The 19,857-nt window shown below is 44.5% G+C and overlaps 1 protein-coding gene across 11 annotated transcripts in view; it reads right to left on the bottom strand.

The window, feature by feature from the left end:
- TLN2 (talin 2) overlaps positions 1 to 19,857 on the bottom strand; it is a 423,602-nt gene that overhangs the window by 76,353 nt on the left and 327,392 nt on the right. For all 11 annotated transcript variants that reach the window (XM_055319645.1, XM_055319651.1, XM_055319650.1 and 8 more), the window contains 8 exons: positions 18,945 to 19,034; positions 15,975 to 16,097; positions 14,528 to 14,671; positions 12,759 to 12,920; positions 7,107 to 7,247; positions 6,468 to 6,649; positions 5,244 to 5,376; positions 2,601 to 2,702 (listed from right to left, as the gene is read on the bottom strand). In XM_055319645.1, coding sequence (XP_055175620.1) covers positions 2,601 to 2,702; positions 5,244 to 5,376; positions 6,468 to 6,649; positions 7,107 to 7,247; positions 12,759 to 12,920; positions 14,528 to 14,671; positions 15,975 to 16,097; positions 18,945 to 19,034 — 1,077 coding nt within the window. The remainder of the gene's footprint in view (positions 1 to 2,600; positions 2,703 to 5,243; positions 5,377 to 6,467; positions 6,650 to 7,106; positions 7,248 to 12,758; positions 12,921 to 14,527; positions 14,672 to 15,974; positions 16,098 to 18,944; positions 19,035 to 19,857) is intronic.

Below are 19,857 nucleotides of genomic sequence, written 5' to 3' on the forward strand. Positions count from 1 at the left end.
GATGGGTACTGTATGTATTAAAGGAGTTAAGACATTTAATGTACTAGAACCTTACATATTTTCTAGATTTGTTTTTTCTCCCAAAGGTTTAATTAATTAATTTAGAGAGAGAGAGTGTGCACAAGTGGGGGAGAAGTGAGAGGGAGAGAGAGAATCTTAAACAGATTCTGCACTGAGCATGGCACCTGACGTGGGGCTCAATCTCATGACCCTGAGATCATGACCCGAGCTGAAATCTAGGGTCAGATGCTTAACCGAATGAGCCACTCAGGAGCCCCTCTGGATTCATTTTTTAATTTTAAAAGTACATTTCACCAATGCAACCATAAAATGTCAAGGGCTGCTGTGCGCTGAGAATAATCAAACACAGCTAAGCTGGTGCCCTCATGGAGACATTATGGCTGGGTGATGGAGAGGGAAAGCTCTAGTTTCAGAGCCACTGGATTTGAATCCCATCTGCCAATTCCTTAATGAGAAGTCTTAGGCAATCTGCTTCCTATTACCAAACTTCAGTTTTCTTCTCCACAAAATGGGGATTAATAATAGCACTAAGATCCATAAGATTGTCAGAAGGATTAAATTAGCATACATAAGAGTAGTTGGCACAATGCCTGCCATGAAGTAGGCACTCAATAAATGCCAGGTGTTACTATTCTTCATGTATTATGGGCAAAAGTTTTTGAGAGGATGTGCTTTTTCCTCTATTTAGGGGGCTTAGCAAAGACTATAACAACTTCTATTTCCTAGACATAAAAGAATAGGAAATATCCTTACCTGGGTTAGCACAGAAGTTTAACAAAGAATTTTGAGTAAGTGGTACCTGATCTTGTTTCCCTAGGCCTAGGGTGGCAGAAAGGGTTGAGTGGTAGCCCCCCTAAAAAGATTTGTCTGCGTCCAAATCCCTGGAACCTGTGAATATGATCCTATTGGGAAAAAAAGATCTTTGCAATGTAGTTAAGGCTCTCAAAATGAGATCATCTTGGATTACTTGGGTGGGCCCTAAATCTGTTAAGAAGTATCCTAGTAAGAGACAGAGGAAGGGAAGACAAACAGAAAAGCAGGAGACAATGTGACCACAGAGGCAGAGACTGGCATGATAATAGTGAAAGAACAGTAAGGGCCACCAGAAGCTAGAAGAGCAAAGAATGGATTCTCCCATAGAGCCTACAGAAAGAGTCGGGCTCTGCCAACACCCTGTTTTTAGACTTCTGAGAGAGATTCCATTTCTGTTGGTGCAAGGCACCCAGTTTATAGTAAAACTTGTTATAGCCACTCTAAATAACTAATACATGTGGTCTGAGAATTTGCATTTATCAGTTCCAGGTGATCTCTGGGCCCCCACCTGAGTGTTGTAATAAGAAATGGACCAGGTAGGTATCAACTCTCAGTCCAGGGTTCTTCTGGATGGAGGGGCAGAGGCTTCCTTTGTCCAGAACTCTCTTTTAGAAAGTGAGACTGGTTTAGCCAAAGGGCCAAGAGTAAATTTGTAACTCACGTGACACAAATATCTTATTTTTCTTTTGATGCCACCCATTGACATAGGAATTAATCTTCCATACTAACTCCATATGGACAGGGACAAGGATTGTTGCTCTAGAAATCTAGATATATTTTCTTACAAAATGCTTACTGGAAACAAAAGTAACTGCTGAAATGAAGTCTGGCTACTCTGGCAGACTCAGTTCCCCACAGCAGGCACATGGGCAATGCTCCAGCCCACCTGCTGGGAGAGCTCTGACCTTCAGGCCAGCCCCCACATTCTCTAAACCTCTTCGAACAGGTGGACAAGCCCTCCTCTCTCATTATAAAGGAACTCAGCTGAGAAATGAAATTTGCCACACTTGAAAGCATACAGATACACTGGTCATTTTACATCTCAAAAACCTCTCCTTTGAACCAGCAGGAAGCTTAGTAGGCCCTTCAGCTGTTCCACAATGTGAAAAAGCAAGAACATTGATTTTCTAAAATCAATACCTGCTGAAAAGATTTTGGCCACTCGGTTTTCTTGATATGCACATCAATACTGATGTCTGCACTGATAAATGTTAGGAAACTCTGAAGGCGGTTAAAAATCCAATTTTTTGCCCTCCCTCTACTGAGGCACAGGCTGCTAGACAAGTCAACTAGCCTTGAAGGATTTGTAAAGTGAACCCCAAAACAGGTAAAATATTATTCAGTACTTCTACAATGTGGGTATGAGCTCACAGTTGAAGGGTTCCTCTGGAGTGGCCCAGGAGGTCTGGTTATCCAGAGTGCAGTTTGCAAGTTTGCTTTGCTCCTTTATATGTGAAAACAGTCACTGTTAGAAACCATGGAAGAACAATGTACCCCTAAACATGCGAGAATGAGGCCAGCCAGCCAGGGACAAAAGATGGAAGACAGCAGACTAGCAATGTCAACGTTCATCTCTGGCTTATTCAGTGAAGGTCAAGGGCAGCAGATGTCTTGTCTTGGAAAATCTGACTATAACCAGAAAGATCTCATTCCAGTTTCTGTTTGAACTCTGGGTGAAAACTGATCCTGAAGTGGTCAGTGATCAATATCACTCACCCCACATTGTTCACACAGATCCTCAGCAGGATCCCCTTGGGGCACATTACCTTATGTCCCAGCTGAGCTGCTTCTCCCCGAGCTGCTGTGGCGATGGGATCGATAAGGTGCCCGATTTCTTGGACCACTGAAGTTAGCTGCTCTTGCAGGGCCTGATAAGGAGAGAGAGCTGTCAAATTCTTCCTACGGCAATTCACCATGTAGCCACATTGATTTAAAAATAAAAAGGCCCACGCAGAAGACAAGTAGGCCATGAGAAATGGATACCAAAATATCTACTATATCCTTAATGGATAATCCCTCTCTTGGGTGAGCCACGTAGCTACCACTCCACCCTGCCTTTCCCAGGGTCCCGGAGTTCCCCTGGACTAGAGGCCCCACACTTCCACCCATGAGTGACAAAAGGCAGGTCTGAAGAATACTCTTCCTCCTGTCTCCTCACTCACACCAACCACAGTGTTCAGTGATGTCACCAATATCCTTACTTTGAGTTATTCAGCATAACTACTGGAAGTAAGGAACATTTCCCTTCCAAGGAGGGAAGAAAACTTTGTTCAAACAGGGAGAACTAATGTGGGGTCTGGGGGAACATCCAGGTGCCTGTGTCCTCAGAACTAAGAACCCTTAAGAAAGGGGAGGTGGGGTGGGGGAGGAGAGAAAAGGCTGATATAAAAAATGAGATAAGCTTTTGGAAAGTAGGACCATTTCCCAGACAAGCACACTGTGAAAATGCCCTGAACTCAACTCAGGTTCTAAGCGCATTGTATTGTATTCAGCGATGTGGATGCAAATATTAAAAACTGCACCCCCCCAAGGTATTTCTTTCTCAGATTTGAGAGAAGAACTGTACTCATGCTGTGAAGAGGCCAACTATCTGGGTGACACTGGTGCATGAGGGAGATGGAGAATTCCAAGGTGGACATTAGTGGCTAATAGCAGAACAGGCCAGATCCTTTGTGGGACTCGCCCTAGGAAATGTGCTTGATGGATTCAGGATTAATAGATCACCACCATAGACTAGCAAGGAACAGGGTAGTTTCTGACAAAGTGACACTGTTCTGCTTGTCAGTAATGAGACTCTGGCCCGTGCTGCTTTCCCTCTGAACAATGCTGTATCCAAGCTGGGGTTTCTGAGCAGAGGTGACTTAATGAGAAGTTAATGAGAAGAGCAATCTAACATGCCAAATGGAAAACAAAATTCTGTGGATAAAAAGGAAAAAGAGAGACAGAAATAGAAAGATGGAGGAAAGCAGAAACATCCACACTTCGAAGGATCTCATTTAGTTCACTATTGTCTATCTGCTCGAGGTGATTATAGTCAAGAATGCAAGAATATTTCAGCAATGTTATTACAGATGGCTTATTAAAATGAACATGGTATAAGGAGGAAGCACACATAGTTCAAAGGGAACTCCTCAAAGGGAGAGATTTTCTTCCTAGGGAGGAAGTGAAGACAGAGGATGTTTTGGGAGGGCAGGTGAAAGAGTGGGGGCCTGAGCAGGTGTTCCGAGGTGCTGGTCATCTTTGCTTCTTGATCTGGGCACTAACTAAAAGCTGTGTTTGGTTGGTGATAATTCATCAAGCTCTGCACTTAGGATATGCACACTTTTCTGTATGCATGTCCTGACTTTAATAAAAAGTTGACAATAATTCTAACATTCTGCATAGGATGAGAATATTTCTTCTTTCTTTTTTTTTTAAGGTTTTATTTATTTGTGTGTGTTTGTGTGTGTGTGTGTGTGTGTGTGTGTGTGTGAGAGAGAGAGAGAGAGAGAGAGAGAGAGAGAGAGAGAGAGAGGCAGACACATAGGCAGAGGGAGAAGCAGGCTCCATGCAGGGAGCCCGATGTGGGACTCAAGTCCAGGAACCCTAGATTCACAACCTGAGCGGAAGGCAGATGCTCAACCAGGTGCCCTTCTTCTTTCTTTTCTTGACAGTGGGGGAAGGGAGCAGAGCTGGAGTAAAATTGGCAGCTCTATTAATAAAAATGAGCAAGACCAACTCTGGGCCTATTGCTTAGAGACCGCGGCAAAGTTCACTGTGGATGAATTCGTTGGTGGTAAGGGACATGTCAGTAAACAGACCATCCGTATTTATTAAGCACCTCCTGAGTGTCAAGTTCTTTCAACAGAAAGAAGGAAGTATGAATCAAGGGCCTTTGGACAGGTTAATTGAAAAAATTGGCAAAAGAGGGCCATGGCTCTGAATTAAAAATATAGTGCAAAAGGTTCCCAGCACTGGATATCGGGCAACTTAGTGCAAAATCCTTTACCTCTGAGTAGACCAAATGTGTAGACTTTAATGCTAAATATGCCCATTAGTCAAAAAATGCACTGATAAAACATGACAAGGAAATATTCCAAAATTTACATGTCTTGGTCGCTCTACTGATGTTAGACTGAATACGGTAACCTCACTTTACTGACACACTCTCATCTGACAGCGATCATTTCCCCCCAAATTTCAGCCATGTTTGTAATTTCCACTCCAGCAGTACATGTGTTCCTTCACCAAAGCCTTTCTACTCAGCATCTGCCTTATTCCCTCCACAAACTTCCCAGGTGGGTTCCAGGGATAAAGGTAATTCTATGATGAAATGCCAGCATCAAAAATGTGTTTGGCCCCATTCCCCAAAGCTGTGATTCTTAAGTACTTTCAGAGGCCTCTGATTCAGACACCGAGCCCCGGCCTACCTCCACAGAGATGTCATCCCTCGTGGCCAAACTCTGGCTGACAGCTGCCAGAGAGGCCTGCTCAATGTCCCGGATGCACCGGTTGATGCCATCGATGGAGTAGTCACACTCTCTCTGCCCAGGGGCCTTGTCCCTGGAAGGACAGGGCAAGTCAAACAGATTCCTCAGGGTTCAGGTCTCACAACTTGCTGCAGCAATGGTGGGCCAGGAGCCCCTATCTACTTTCTACCTGTCTGATTGCTTATTTAAGGAGTGAACCCCTGAGCCTTGCTTAGGAATGTCTCTCTGCAGAGCCCATACATTTCTTAATTTAACACTCGTGTGAACTCTATTTATTTTGAGTGAGAAAGACATGATGCTGTTCCTCATCTCAGGCTGATGATAGACAACCACTCATCAAACTATTTAGACTTCACTGACTTCAACATAGGACCCTTATTATTTTCTTAAAAGGTCAGAGCTATTTCCTATACAAACATACTATACTCTCGACATTACATATTATTCACAAAGTCCTATGGTAGGAGTTAAAATATCTAGTGGATTTTTCCTTGTAAGGCATTAGGTGAGAGAACGGTGGGGCTGAGTTTCTTTTTTTTGGGGGGGGGGGGGCTGAGTTTCAAAAGCAATAAAAAACCAAAGTATGGCTAAGGAAAAGGATGTATTCCACGTTGTGGAGTACTAACTGGTCAACTTTAGAGATGTTACACTAACTCTGGAGATTTTTCAGGTTCATGTTATTGCCAGGGAGTTCAGAGATGCCCAGAGTTACTGTGGGACCTAGAATATTCTTTTTGCCTTATTAACAAGATAAAGTAACTTCAAATCCTGCTAAATAAACACTGGTGTTCTCTGCCTAAGCTCCTAGGTCTAGACAATGGTTAGGAGTGGGACTAGGCCATCAGGCCTGGGGATGATCATGAGAATACTACCTAAGTCCTTTCTGAATGAATTCTCTCATCAGTTAAATGGTGACCATGGCAGTGTTTACAAGGCTGTTGTGATGATGAAATAAAGTAATATAGGTAAATGTTCAGAACAGTTTCTGACATAGAGTGAATGTTTAGGTTAGTTATTGTGTCCAGAACTACCACTGGTCCCAAAAAGCCAAACAAAAAGATGATAATGATCAGCTACATCTATCAAATCAAAGTCCTATTGGGCTTATCCTCCTTCCACCCTGATTAGATGTAGGCTCCAGCAATTTCTGGAGGAGAAACTAACCTGATAGAGGTGATGAGACTCTTGATAGAGTCAGACACAGTGTGGGAGTGTCCAGCTAGCACAGACCAGGTGGGCGGATCTTTGGGGTTGATGGCCAGTGAGCGTGCAGTACGAATGAGGTATGATGAACTCTCCAGCATGGTCTTAGCTGAGACCAGGATCGGTTCCTGTGCCTGAGAACCCTGGGAGCAAACAGCAGAAGAGTCAAGGGCAGGGTGCACAGATTAAGTGAATGAGTTGGGCTCTAGAAGGTTCTATTCTTTGCCAAGTCGCTACCTGTGTTCTTCAGAAAGAGACATAGAGGTTAGGAAACCATGGAGGCTGGTTCACATAGAGCCTGGATAGCAAGGACGTGGGTCCATGTTCACTCTTAAGAATCATTTTCAAATATCATTTTCAAATAAGAAAAGAATCAGCCCCAAACTTAAGTACAGAGCTTGTGTTCAACACATAAAGCTAAGGCATTAGCACTTAAGATACGTGTATATCTTGAGTTTCATTAACTCTGTGCATGTATTGTCACTGACAACAACGTTCTACGAGACAGAACTTTTGGAGTTCTTAACTGTTCATGTGGATTTGGTGCCACACGAACTAGCCAAAGACCCCAGTATTATCTTTGCTGCAAAGACTCCCTACCTCAGAGCTAATCTGGGCAGGAATGCTGACAAACTCAGGGTTGGATGCGAATGCTGTCAGGTTCTCCACAGCTTCGATCAAGGGTGCGGTGGCAATGCGACACTTATTGCGATTGTCTTCGGAGAAATCCCCATCCAGGGCCTGATGGAAGAAAACACAGAGACATGATCCCATTGAAATGCACAAACCACTCCTGGCCAAGGTAATCATCTCCTAGTGGAAGTATGTGGTTTAATGCGAATACTGAAAATGTTTGTTGAATTCATAAAAAATAATTGGAGAGATCAAGCCATTAAGCAGAGCGCCTCAGCAATTATAAGAAATAAAGTTTAATATGTGGTTCACAGGGCAGCTGACCTCAAAGTCCACCAACTTCCTGCTCATATGACCTTGCAGCTGAACCATTTTCTTCCCCACTTTTCACACCATAATCCTTGGGCTCTTCCCCATCCATTTTCACTTTAAGTTTATTCCCTCCCAAATTATAAAAATACTTTACATTGCATAGCACTTCCAATTTTTCTTTTACTTGGATATCCCTGCATGAATTATGGAGGTAAAGTGTCCATATCCACCATTCTGAAATGAGAAAAGTGGAATGAATCCAAAGGGAATGAATGGACGAGAACTACCCCCAGTAATATGGACAAATCTCACATAGTATTTTAGAGGCCAGAAACAAAAATGTACCTACTGTATGATTCCATGTGTGCCAAGTACAAAAAGAGGTGAAACTAATTTAGGGTGTTGGCAGTCAGGTCATCCTTCAGAGCAAATAAGATGAAGGGGCACAAACGGGGCTTCTGGGGGCTGATCATGCCCTAGATCTTGATCTAGCTATAGTTACCTAGGTGTATTCAACTTAAGTTCACAGAGCTCTACTTATATGATGTACGTTTTTGTCTATGCATCTTATGCTTCAGTATTTTTTTTTTTAAATAGCAGGTGGCACTGAGTGATCACTCTGTTGACTAATGGCCTAGATGAGAAGAATCCAGGAAGACATCCTGTAATTCATGAAAGGCTGCTTAACAAAGGGTTAACCCTTGGACTTGTGGTTCCCCAACACCTGACCCCACCTTCTGAAGAAGACTGTTAGAACCTGCAGACTGTGTGGGGAGGGGACACACTACAACGACAGGGTCCCTTCCTCTCGGCAAAGGGTTACATTTGAGAAGGCAGTTATATCTGTAGAAGAATATAAATTTCCCCATTAAATGACCAATTAAACTTTTAATTCAACTGTTGTGAGCAATATATAAAAGCCAATTTAGACAATTAGTGAACAAAAAACCAGGGCGCCAGCATTATGAAACAAACCAGATCTGAGATGAGAGCGTTATTTTTCAGTTAAGCCAAGAGTAGGCTGGCACATGTGCTCTAACGGCTATTTCTGAATAACAACTACATTCCAATCAAGCTGTGGCAGCTTAGTACAATAATTATACATCCCACCATGCTCATATTTTCAGAGGAATTCCCATGAGCCTGGCTAATTTATCATCTTCACTAATACCATGCATGGCTTGCCTCTACTCCTCTGTAGGCACTGACCTCTATTCTAACCTCACCAATTCTGCCATTTTTCCAGACCCAGTGGCAACCCTATGTGCTATTTCTTGCTCACACATGGCCTCCATTTTGACCGTCACTTTTGTGCTCAGTAAATGGGGAGTTAGCACATGTCACCCACATGGCATCTTGTTAGTCTAATCTTATTGCACTATGAACATCATGGATTCCTTGAGGTGAGGCTTCAGAGCAACCTGAAATATGCTGGGAGGCAGGGTGGGTACTATGCAGCAGAAACCTGACATGAGTGGCCCTGACATGGGCACACCAGTAGCAGACGGATGGCAGAAATGGACTTCGGTGTCAAAGGAACTCAAATCCCAGTTGCACCAGTGGCCAATCACACTCCCTCCAGCAGGGATGATGAGACTTCTAGCTCAATGGAAGATGACAAGCCTCCCTTTCATACCACTCCTTCCTCCTGTTCTTATCTCCTTACACTCTTCCTGTCCCCTTTTTCTACCTTATACAGCCCTCTTGGCCTATTAGGAAGGCAGGCATCTGGTCAAGCCACCAACCTTTACTTGAACGTTATCAAAATGAAAAGATGATTGGTCAAGGTACATCCCAAGGAATGGTTTTCTAATTGTGCAGTTTCATAGACAGTGCCAATAGATGAAGAAAGGATATATATATATTTTTTGAGCCTGGGCACTCAAATCACGTATCATGCAGCCCATTGCTATTTATGGGACAGGATCTTGAATGTGGAACACAACACCAAAGCTATTATCAACCACTTTTTTTTTTCATTTTCAAAAAGGAAAAGCTATTTCCACTAGAGGTGGCATCAGAGAGGATGGTTTACACAGATATTATGTCATTTCTGAATGCTGCTTCCACTCTGGGGATGGTGGAGCCACCCAGGTAAACTGAATATGCAAATCTGCTCATTGGTCATCTAAGGATGACCAAGATGACATACCTATAGTCAAGTCAACTTCAATTAACAAGAGCTAGATCTGGTATCTTTGGTATACCATGGGTATGCTTAATCCTAAAACTTGAGCTTCATCTGCTGTTAGAGGCAAGGCCATGCTTCAACTCCTCACAAAAAGAAAAGCTGTTGTACAATTTCTACTTGGTACCCAAACCTGAATGAGCGCACATTTGAAATAGCATTCCATTCCACACATGTGATTCGAGATTAGTAATGAGCTGACTGAAAAAAGAGAAGCAGGTGACCCTGTGTGGAGTGACCGGCGGAAAGACAGCAGTTGTGGGTAGGGGTCGTGTGCTTCTACTACAGCTGGCATTTAGGGCAATCTGTCAGCCAGGGAGGAAGGTGAGGATATTTATTCCTGCTGAGCCAAGCTTCGGGATTTTGAAGACTGCTATCGGTAGAGGTTTAAGAATCTTTTTTTTTTTTTTTAAGGTTTTATTTGTTTATTCACAAGAGACACAGAGAGGCAGAGACATAGGCAGAGGGAGAAGCAGGCTACCTGTGGGGAGCCCAATGTGGAATTCAATCCCAGGATCACGACCTGAACCAAGGGCAGATACTCAAACACTGAGCCACCCAGGTGCCCCGAAGTTTAAGATTCTTGGGGGCACATATTCTAATGGTCCTGATAACCTACTGTGAAGGTCTGTTCCCTGGTCTTCAATGTTCCTCTGGCTGGGGTCCCTCCTTTTTTTTGTGTGTCTATAAAGGTGTGGCAGCTGGGATTTAGGCAGCGTGGGCACATCCTCATGGTTAAAAGCAAAAAAAAAAAAAAAAAAAAAGGACTAAGCAGCCTAAAACTTAGAGCAAAATGCAGCTATGAGGGCAGTAGTCTTAAACATTGAAAGAATTAAATATTCATTTGTTTTGTTCTATGATAGGATTTTTAACCAATTCATTGAAATAGGAAGTCTATTCAGTATACAGTATGGTGAGCTACAGGGAAAGGACTATTACTGTCTCCTATTAGTAAATTAAGAACAAGGCTCATTGTCCCTGGCAAACCCTGCCACCCAGTGAGAATTGAAAAACCAAGCACACTTCAACCAGTCGAGGGGCAATAGGTTCATTTCTGTTCCTTGTGCATAGCTGCTGTTTCCCAGGGAGCTCATAGAGACGACGCCTTCATCTTCCCCACCTAACAATCACCCGCACCCCTCCTCTGATGTTCCTGCACAGGCCTATCGTTCAGGCCATCACAAGAGCTCATTTGCCGCCGGGAATTGCAAAGAGGGTTTGACACCGTGAGGAGAATCTGAAAAGGAGAGGAGATCGTAGCAGAGATGCTTTATACAGAGATAGGTCAGGACTTAGAGCAGGAGGAGGCACAAAAGAAAGGTTCCCAGGAGTTTCTATAGAACAGGTTTTTTTTCTTTTTTTTTCCCCCTCCCTTGCTCCATCTAAATATAGTCTGTTTCCTAACGACCAGAAAATGGCCAAGTGTGACTGAAGTCGGTTAATTATACAGCAACCACCCATGTGTGATGTCATTCCCTTCAACTGTTGTTGTCTTTCATCCTGGCCTCCCCCAGTTTGCACACAAGGAGTGCAAACACACCAAGGTGTTTGGTCCTAAGTTAGTCTGGATTTGGATAGCATGGCAGGGTGAGAGCAGGATCAAGAGTAGAAAGGGTGGGGGTTCTGGAAGCTGGGTTTGAATTCCTATGTGTTACTGACTGGCTGGGTCTCCTTGGGAAAGTTACTTAACCTGCCAGCGCCTAGTATCCAGACTGTAAAACAAGGATGACAAGCACAGGGTGGTATTGTGAACTGGGATGAGTAATCTACACCAAACATTTGGAAACGAGCTTTGTACAAACCAAAGAGTTAAAAATGTAAACTTTGTTAATTTTGAATACTATGAACGATGATGGTAATTAAGGTGAGCAGCCACCACGATCCCAGGGGCACCTGCTCACTGGCTTTAATTTATTTCCAACCTATCTTATTATGGTCTTCAAATAGGCGGGCTTTACTCTTTTAAGGCTCTTTGTTTAAACGGTAAGAAACTGCTGACAGGGCTAACCGTCCTGTGCTTTCACCCACCAGCTCCTAACTGCTGCTGGACTACGTGCTCTCCCCTAGCTTCCGCCTCTGGACTGATTTCTCCACATGACTCAAGTGCTTTAGCATCATGCAAGGAAAATGATGCGTGTCACATGCTATCTCCGGAGAGGACAGAGTAGCACTACACGAGGGCCTGCCCAGTAACAAAGCAGATCGCCCCACCTCAACGTGTGTGACAATCCCTAAATACGCGTTAACCCTCCATTGGCCTTCCCCTCTCAGATCTGGGTTTACACAGAGTTGGTAGCCTGCCTTCCGTGACACACTGCTTTGGAGGCTTGGAAGGGGGTTCTGGGTTCCTTGCCTGTGGCCTGCTCTCCCAGGTGTGGCTGTTTCCTTTTGAGGTTAGCTGCCAGCAGCTGCCTGATCCCTGCTTGGGGCAGACTGGGTTTGTGGCTTTATCACCCACCTATACCTACTCCAGGCCAGCTGCTGCAATTCCTTCCTCACAGGGTACCTGCCACTTCCCTCCCCCAATCAGTCCACGGCCTGTAACACAAAGATGAACTTGGTATGAACATGGAATGCTCTGTTTTAAAAATCTGATGCTCTGTTTCAAACATTCAAGCAGCTATAAACAGAATAGAAATCACAGGGTAGATTAAATTGATTTTTTTCAAGTGATTTCCCCAAAGCTTCCCATTCCCTTCTCCCCTTCACCTTTTCTCTAGATCCAGATATATCTAGCAACAATGGCAGACCCCCTACCAGCAACTCCCTGGAGCCAATGAGCTCAAAATCACTCCGTAGCAGCAGCTACGATAAACACAGGGTGTCTGCTATCCAAACACAGTGCCAAGCAATGCCTCATAGCCAACCTCTTTCACATTTCTGCCCCCAAGCTTCTCAAGTACAGAATTTGGCAACCCTGCTCCCTCCAGTTTAAGAAGGTTAGTGGAGACCAACCAAGGCTGTTGGTTTTTCATGATAAATATCTCAATGATTTCTATCAGGTGTTAGGCTTCACGAGACACAAACCTGAGGAGAGCAAAACTGAAATCCTGCATACTTCCTTCCCCACTGTAACAGGTGACACAGGGATCACCTAAGACCTCTGTTCCGTGACCTACCTTGATGGTCTTCACTAGGTTGGCAGTGCTATTGGCAACTTCCTTGGCTGACTGGACAAAGTGTCTCTTGGCCACTGGGTTGGCCGTCTTGGACGAGGCAATGCGGCAGGCGTTGCACAGGGCCGAGGTGTGCTTGGCGACAATGGTGGCCGCTGACAGAACCTACAAAGCATGGAGCTGGGTTGCAGCACCCCATAGTCAGTGCAGAGGGGTGCAGGTCAGAGGAGTCCACCCTGGTCCCGAGCCCCGTGTTCCTCTTCAGCTCACATATCTAGGGCCCATGTGATTACAACATGCATGTCTAGCTCTGCTGCCCCAAAACCATGCCAAGAGAGGCTAAGTAAGAGAGAATAAACAAAAGGAAAGGAGGTGCTGCTGGAGTGGGAGAGGGCTGGACTCCAGATAGTCTGAAAGGAGAGGGGATCAGCTCTGCTTCAGGATCCCTGGCCAGGAGGCACATGGTCGAGGGTCTGGGCCAGTGCTGCCTGACGGAAGTATAATGTGGACGACATATGAAATTTTAAATTTGCTAGTAGCCACATTAAAATAAGTAGAGAAACAAGAGAAAGTAATTCCAATAACTTCTTTTATTTAAATTGATAGATCCAAAATATTCCATTTCACCAGGTAATCAATTTAAGAATACTGAGATCTCATTATCTTTTCTTATCATATCAAGTCTTCAAAATCCAGTGTGTATTTTACACTTACAGCCCATCACAGTTTGGACCAGCTACATTTCAAGGGCTTAATGGCCATGTGCAGCTCATGGCCACCACACTGGAGTCCAGGTCTAGATGAGGAAAATAAACACCAACGTGCATCAGTTCCTTCCTCACTCACAGGGGGACTGCAGGCCCTAGTAAGGGGTCTGGGTCCAGCATCTCCCGGGCCCCACCCTTAACCCCAACAACTCTCTTGAACCCACCTAACCCACTTTACTGAGGCTGGTAACACCCCATTGTCTTTAACTGGACAGAGACGAGTGTCAGGTGCCCTGACATCTTCCACATCAGCTCTCAGGCTGGAAGGCAGGTCAGAGGGTCCCTCTAGTGCCTCCTTAACTTGGCTCCTCCTCCTGCCTAAAGAATGCTGGTCTTGGGGTTCACAGTGGACATGGCACTCACGGGCTGCCTCTGGTAACCCTACGGGCCAGTTCTTGTTCCTTTTAGCACAAGCTGCTTAAACAAGGCTCCCTGCTACTTGGATATGGAGCGTTGCACATACTGTTTAGTCTTAAAACGCCTCTGTGGGTCCTTTAGGCACTTTGGATTCTAACTAGACTTTGAGGCCTGGCTCAGTGCCACCATCTCTGTGATGTGCACCTTGATAGCTCCTCATATGTTCTCTGTGCATCCCTGGTGCTCTATCACATCCTGGCAACCCCCATCTTCCAAGCTTTCTCCAACAGAGTTAGAGCCAGGGCCTACATGATCAGGTTACTTGTGTTGACCCTTACTGCTGAGCACAGAACAAGCCCTCCACCCATGTTCTCTGACCTGAATGAAATCATGAGACTCCCGATGAATCTCACAGTAATTACTCTACTCCTACTGCCTAGCAGCACCTCATCTGAAAGCCCTGACACACTGCCACGCTTACCACATTTTGTAATATTCCCCCCTCAAGTTGTTATCCACAGCACTGCATTTAGCTGGCTTTGCAAGCTCTGAAAGAACAGTATTCCTTACTCATTTCTCACAGTCTCCCACAAACCACTTCCAGGAGCTTAAGGACTCACAGACCTCACACTCTTACCCCGTGGTTACCTGTGACGGGCTGCTGCCAGGGTCCACCAGGTTCTGGCATGCCATCTGGATAGCCTGGTTAGCCCTGGCGAACTGGATGGGGTCCACGAGGCCCTGGTGGCCCGCCTGGCTATTTGGATCGGAGATGCCCACCAGGTATGCAGCCTGAAAAGGGAGGAGGAAAGCACAGCTTAGACCCAGATGAGCCTGTAGGGGACGAGGGCCTGGCAATGCGCCTGCAGCATAATCAGGAGCTCCTTGGTGTAGGTTTGGTCAGGGTAATCTCATCAGTAAGGGTTTAAGGACAGACGAGCTGATGGCAGCAGAGTCTCCTGCAGGCTTGTGAGAACAAAGTCTCTCTGTTCTTAAGAAAGCCTCAAGCAGCTTTCCAATGGGGCCTGAATAAGGATGAAAGCAGCCCTGTGTGCTGCTGGCAGCCATCTTGGGACCATGAGGGTACCCAGGCTCAGTGTGAGGCTGACTCTCTGGCTGGCAGAGACAGAAAAATGTGAGTGGAGACCAATGGCATAGAGCTGCTGGGTTGGCCAACCCTGGAGCCTGCCATGCATGAAAGTTTCTCATCTCATAGCCAACTGCTTCCTTATTGTTGAGGCCAGTATATCCAATAGTAAGTAAGGAGAATGAGTATGATGGCTCGGGTGGGGGGGGGGGGAAGGTACTATTTGGTCTCGAAGAGGACAAGAGGCTGTAAGAGAAGGTCTTCTCTTTTAAGCCCTGTGGATGTGTTAGTCAAATCAGAGGGAAAGAACGAAACTGTTAATGGGAATTTTAACCTTAAGTCATTCCCGAGAGATTTGAGGGGCAGGATAAGAACAATTTCATCCCCCAAACTAGGGACGTTTCCCTTTGGTTCAGTAAAATCTCTCAGCCTCGGGGTGACTGTCAAATGGTAAATCCTTCAAGGTAAATGCCGACAATTTTTGAAGCTTCAGTCACATGACCCCAAGAATTATTATTAGAGATGCAGAGGACAGTGGCACCAAAGCAAGGAACATGCCCGATTATGTCTCTGCAGGATGGTATCAAAATTTTTCTCCCTCTGATCCTAAAAAGAGCATGACGAAGATTTTTGCAATTTTAAAGCCTCAGAGAGAATGGGAATTATGTAATATTCATTTTTCTCCTCTGTAAAAGTGGTCTTAAAAGAAAAACAAACCCTAATCTGGTCTCTGAACCCTTATGATGGGCCCACAATGTTCAGAATCTCACTGTCCTTATCAGGCTGTTCTGCTCCTGGGGGGTAACTGGCTGTTGCCTTGTCTAAATGCCCCAACCAGCACAGGAACCTCTGCTTTACTATGGTTTCTATGATGGTGGCTGGGGAAGAAGCTTCAGTTGGAGCTCACACATGCCTCTCACCGGGGTGTGGTATTCCTGGTATCCTCACTCTAGCATAGGACAGAGGCTGGAAGGCCTACATCAGGGGCCATGGGGGCCTGGCCCTTACCTGGGCTGCAGCCTCTGTCAGCCCACAGAGGGCTTTGGACGCAATCCCCACACACTCCCCAAAGGCAGGGAGGTCCCCAGTCTTGGCGTTCTGCGAAATCCCTGCCATCGACTCGCCCAGAACCTGCAAAACAACCAAGCAGTGACACTATTAAACCCCAATTTCTTCCAGCCATGTTGGAAAAGGGGAAAAGGGAGCCATGCTTCCAACTTTAACATTCAAGGCCACTTAATATACGATATTTGCCATTATTTTTCTTTATTTGCATTAAGAGGATATTTAAGAGAATTATAACATTTCTGCTCCAGAAAGAGAAATGCATAATGAAAGTATGAACCTTTCATTCAAAAGTTATCTCTATCTTGGGGCACCTGGGTGGCTCAGTCTGTTAAGTGTCCAATTCTTGACTTTGGTTCAGGTCATGATCTCAGGGTCATGCGACTGAGCCCTGCACTGGGCAGCTCCACGGTCAGTGTGGAGTCTGCTGAGGATTTTCTCCCTCTCTCTGCCTCATCTCTCTTAACTCCCACCACTGTCCTGCTTGCTCGATCTCTCTCTCTTTTTTTTTTTTTAAAGATTTTATTTATTCATGAGAGACCCAGAGAGAGAGAGAGGAGAGAGAGAGAGGCAGAGATACAGGCAGAGAGAGAAGCAGGCTCCATGCAGGAAGCCCAATGTGGGACTGGATTCCGGGACTCCAGGATCATGCCCTGGGCCCAAAGGCAGGCACTAAACCACTGAGCCACCCAGGGATCCCATGGCTCTCTCTTAAAAAAAGGAAAACGGTTATCTTTATCTCAAAGAGGTACAGTTAATATACACAGATGAATAAAGTAAAACCTATACAGGGCATCCCACAGGTGAAATGGTCTCAAGTGAGACCTGTCAGATCTCAGAATATAAAAATTAGACATGTACACTGAACTGCGGATAGTCACACCTCAGAAAGCAGAAGACATACCTTAGCTGATGTTATTCATTTACTTGATAGTAAAATTTAAATATGTCTTTGTTAAACAGTGTGTGTGTGTATATATATATATATATATATAGATAGATAGATAGATAGAAACAGATAAGTGATCTGAACCCTAAACCTATTTCCTAAATTTTACAAGTATTCCCCTTATTTTGAAAATCATTGATGTCCTTTTTTTCCCCGGAGGGCTTTAAAATAACAGTAGAAAGGGGGGGATCCCTGGGTGGCTCAGCGGTTTGGCGCCTGCCTTTGGCCCAGGGCACGATCCTGGGGTCCTGGGATCGAGTGCCGCATCGGGCTCCTTGCATGGAGCCCACTTCTCCCTCTGCCTGTGTCTCTGCCTTTCTCTCTCTGTCTCTCTAGGTCTATCATGAATAAATAAATAAATCTTTAAAAAAATAACAGCAGAAAGGGATTTTTAATATTTAGAATTCAACCCAGAGAAGTCAAGCAGAAGGTCACATGGGCAGAGGCAGGACACCTGCCCCATAGCTGGTGCTCTGTCTTCTATGCCCCAAAAGCACAGGTCTTAGTCTACTTCCCAGCGTCACAGATGGTGGAATGGAAGATGTTGAACACAATCCTTTAGAGAGACTAGGGCATTGCCAATACCTAATTCTTTTTTAATAAGCCATTCTGGATAGAGAAAAAAATTCCCTGAAGTTGCTTAGATAATACAAAATAGTCCAGCATACACGAAAACTTGCAAAGTGGGGAAGTTAGAAGATATCTGTATGCACAGTATTGTCCTTCCTATTACCCTGTGTCCCTCTTTAAGAAGGAAGAGTTCCTTTGGATCTCAGTATGTAAGACACGTACACCCTTCCCTAAGGCAACCCAGAATTCCACAAAGGATCCTAGACAGAGCAAACTCTATCTTAGCCCGATGCAAAGCATACTCTGCCTGACATCATCAACACAGATGTGCCCCCAAAGCTAACATCAGAGTGATGTGCACAAACATGCACATGTGCTCCAAGTACAAACTTGGTATTGGCAATTGCTCAATATCCACTCATCTCACTTGTATTTAATATTAATTTGGTTTTGAATCATTCTCAAAAACTTGGGTATTGGGATCTCTGGGTGGCGCAGTGGTTTAGCGCCTGCCTTTGGCCCAGGGCGCGATCCTGGAGACCCGAGATCAAATCCCACATCGGGCTCCCGGTGCATGGAGCCTGCTTCTCCCTCTGCCTGTGTCTCTGCCTCTCTCTCTCTCTCATAAATAAATAAATAAATAAATAAATAAATAAATAAATAAATAAATAAATAAATAAAATTAAAAAAAAAAACTTGGGTATTGCCATCATAGGTGTTTCTTGACTTAAAAAATAAATCATTATTGCTCCATTAAGGAATCTTTTTAGTCTCACCACCCTCAATTGCTACCCACATCAAAGTAAACATGAAGAAATAAGATATTATTGAGCAAGGTTAAGATTTGGCAGGACACAAACCATTGCAATATTTACATCTTCTCATTCTTCCCACCTCCCAGAAGAACCCCCAATTTTTCAATTCCCTTGAGAATGATGCCATTAATAGATGGCAGAAAGAATACATGAGAGGGTCTTATAAAAGCCAACGCCACTGATGAGCTTTCCCTTGGAATTCAGTCCCAAGAGAAATAAATCTATGACTTGATTTACAGTAAGACTCATCTATGACATGGTATAAGCACTGAATCTCGAGGTGTTACTTCTGGATGGCATGGCAGGGATCTGGGGACTTGTCAGAAATGTTCAATCTCAGCCCCACTTAAGATCTACTGGATCAGAAACTCAGTGGTAAGGTCCAGCAGTCTGCGTTTAACAAGACTTCTAAGTGATTCTGATGCACAGTCAAGTTTGAGAAACATCTAAGCAAAGGGCGCCAGAGTCAGGCTTTGTAATAGATGCAGCCACACAGACTCGCCATAGGCAGATGCACGTGGAGCAGGTCTAGATTTTTCCCCACAATGAGGAGAACATTAATAGCATAGACAGGCTTACCTTGGAGTTTTCCATCACACTCTCAATGCAATCAAAGTAAGAGAGGTCACTGACAGGTTCATTAGGATTGTCCAACATCCCCTTGACAGTCTACAGAAGGAAAACACAACTTAAAGAGCAAGCAAGTGTTACAGAACAAGAGAAATTCAATGTAAAATACTAACTATTCGCTTGCACTCTACATATAGCATCCTGGTCATGATCATTCATTTATCCACATCCTTGAGAGGAATTTAGAGGGTTTTATGTGTGACTTCAGATTTCCTCCTACCAACATTAACATTGATGGCAGGGAGGAGGATGTCTCAGGTTAGCTTCGACAGAGAATCTCCTGTTTACAAATGTGAAGGAGAAGCATGGTATCCACAAAAGGGAGAGATTTTTTTTTTTCCTTAAGAAAATCTAAAAGCTAATGCAAGGCAATGGTCAACTAGCATGATTTCTCTGCTGGGTAACTCTGAGGAGTTTACCTTTCAAGGATATGTTAACTTATTTCTACGTGAAGAGACCCCTCAGTTTTCAATTCTGGAATCTTTTAATGCATGGGCATGAAAGAAGGTAACACCCCCAAATTGCCCACTGGGATGGTTCATTTGTTTTTAATTTAAAAAGTACAGAAAATATTCAGTCCTCTTTAGGAGTAGCAGGGTATGGGGCTTGCCCCATCGTCTCTAGTCCACCAAAAATCTCTCTGGGTCATATGTTGCAACATCTCTAACAGTCATGTATGAGGGAATTTGCCAGGGGAGCCATCCAACCTTCTCCCCAGTGAGTGAGTGTGTCCACCAGGACCCAGCAGCTTTTGGGGCACAGTCAACAAAAAGACACAGTCATTTGAGTTACCAAGGATTGGGGGAGGTCATGGTGGAAACTGCTGAGTTAAGAAGTTAAGGATCTCAGGAAAGAAGGCAGC

Source organism: Nyctereutes procyonoides, unplaced genomic scaffold (genome assembly GCF_905146905.1).
Source record: "Nyctereutes procyonoides isolate TBG_1078 unplaced genomic scaffold, NYPRO_anot_genome, whole genome shotgun sequence".
NCBI lineage: Eukaryota > Metazoa > Chordata > Mammalia > Carnivora > Canidae > Nyctereutes > Nyctereutes procyonoides.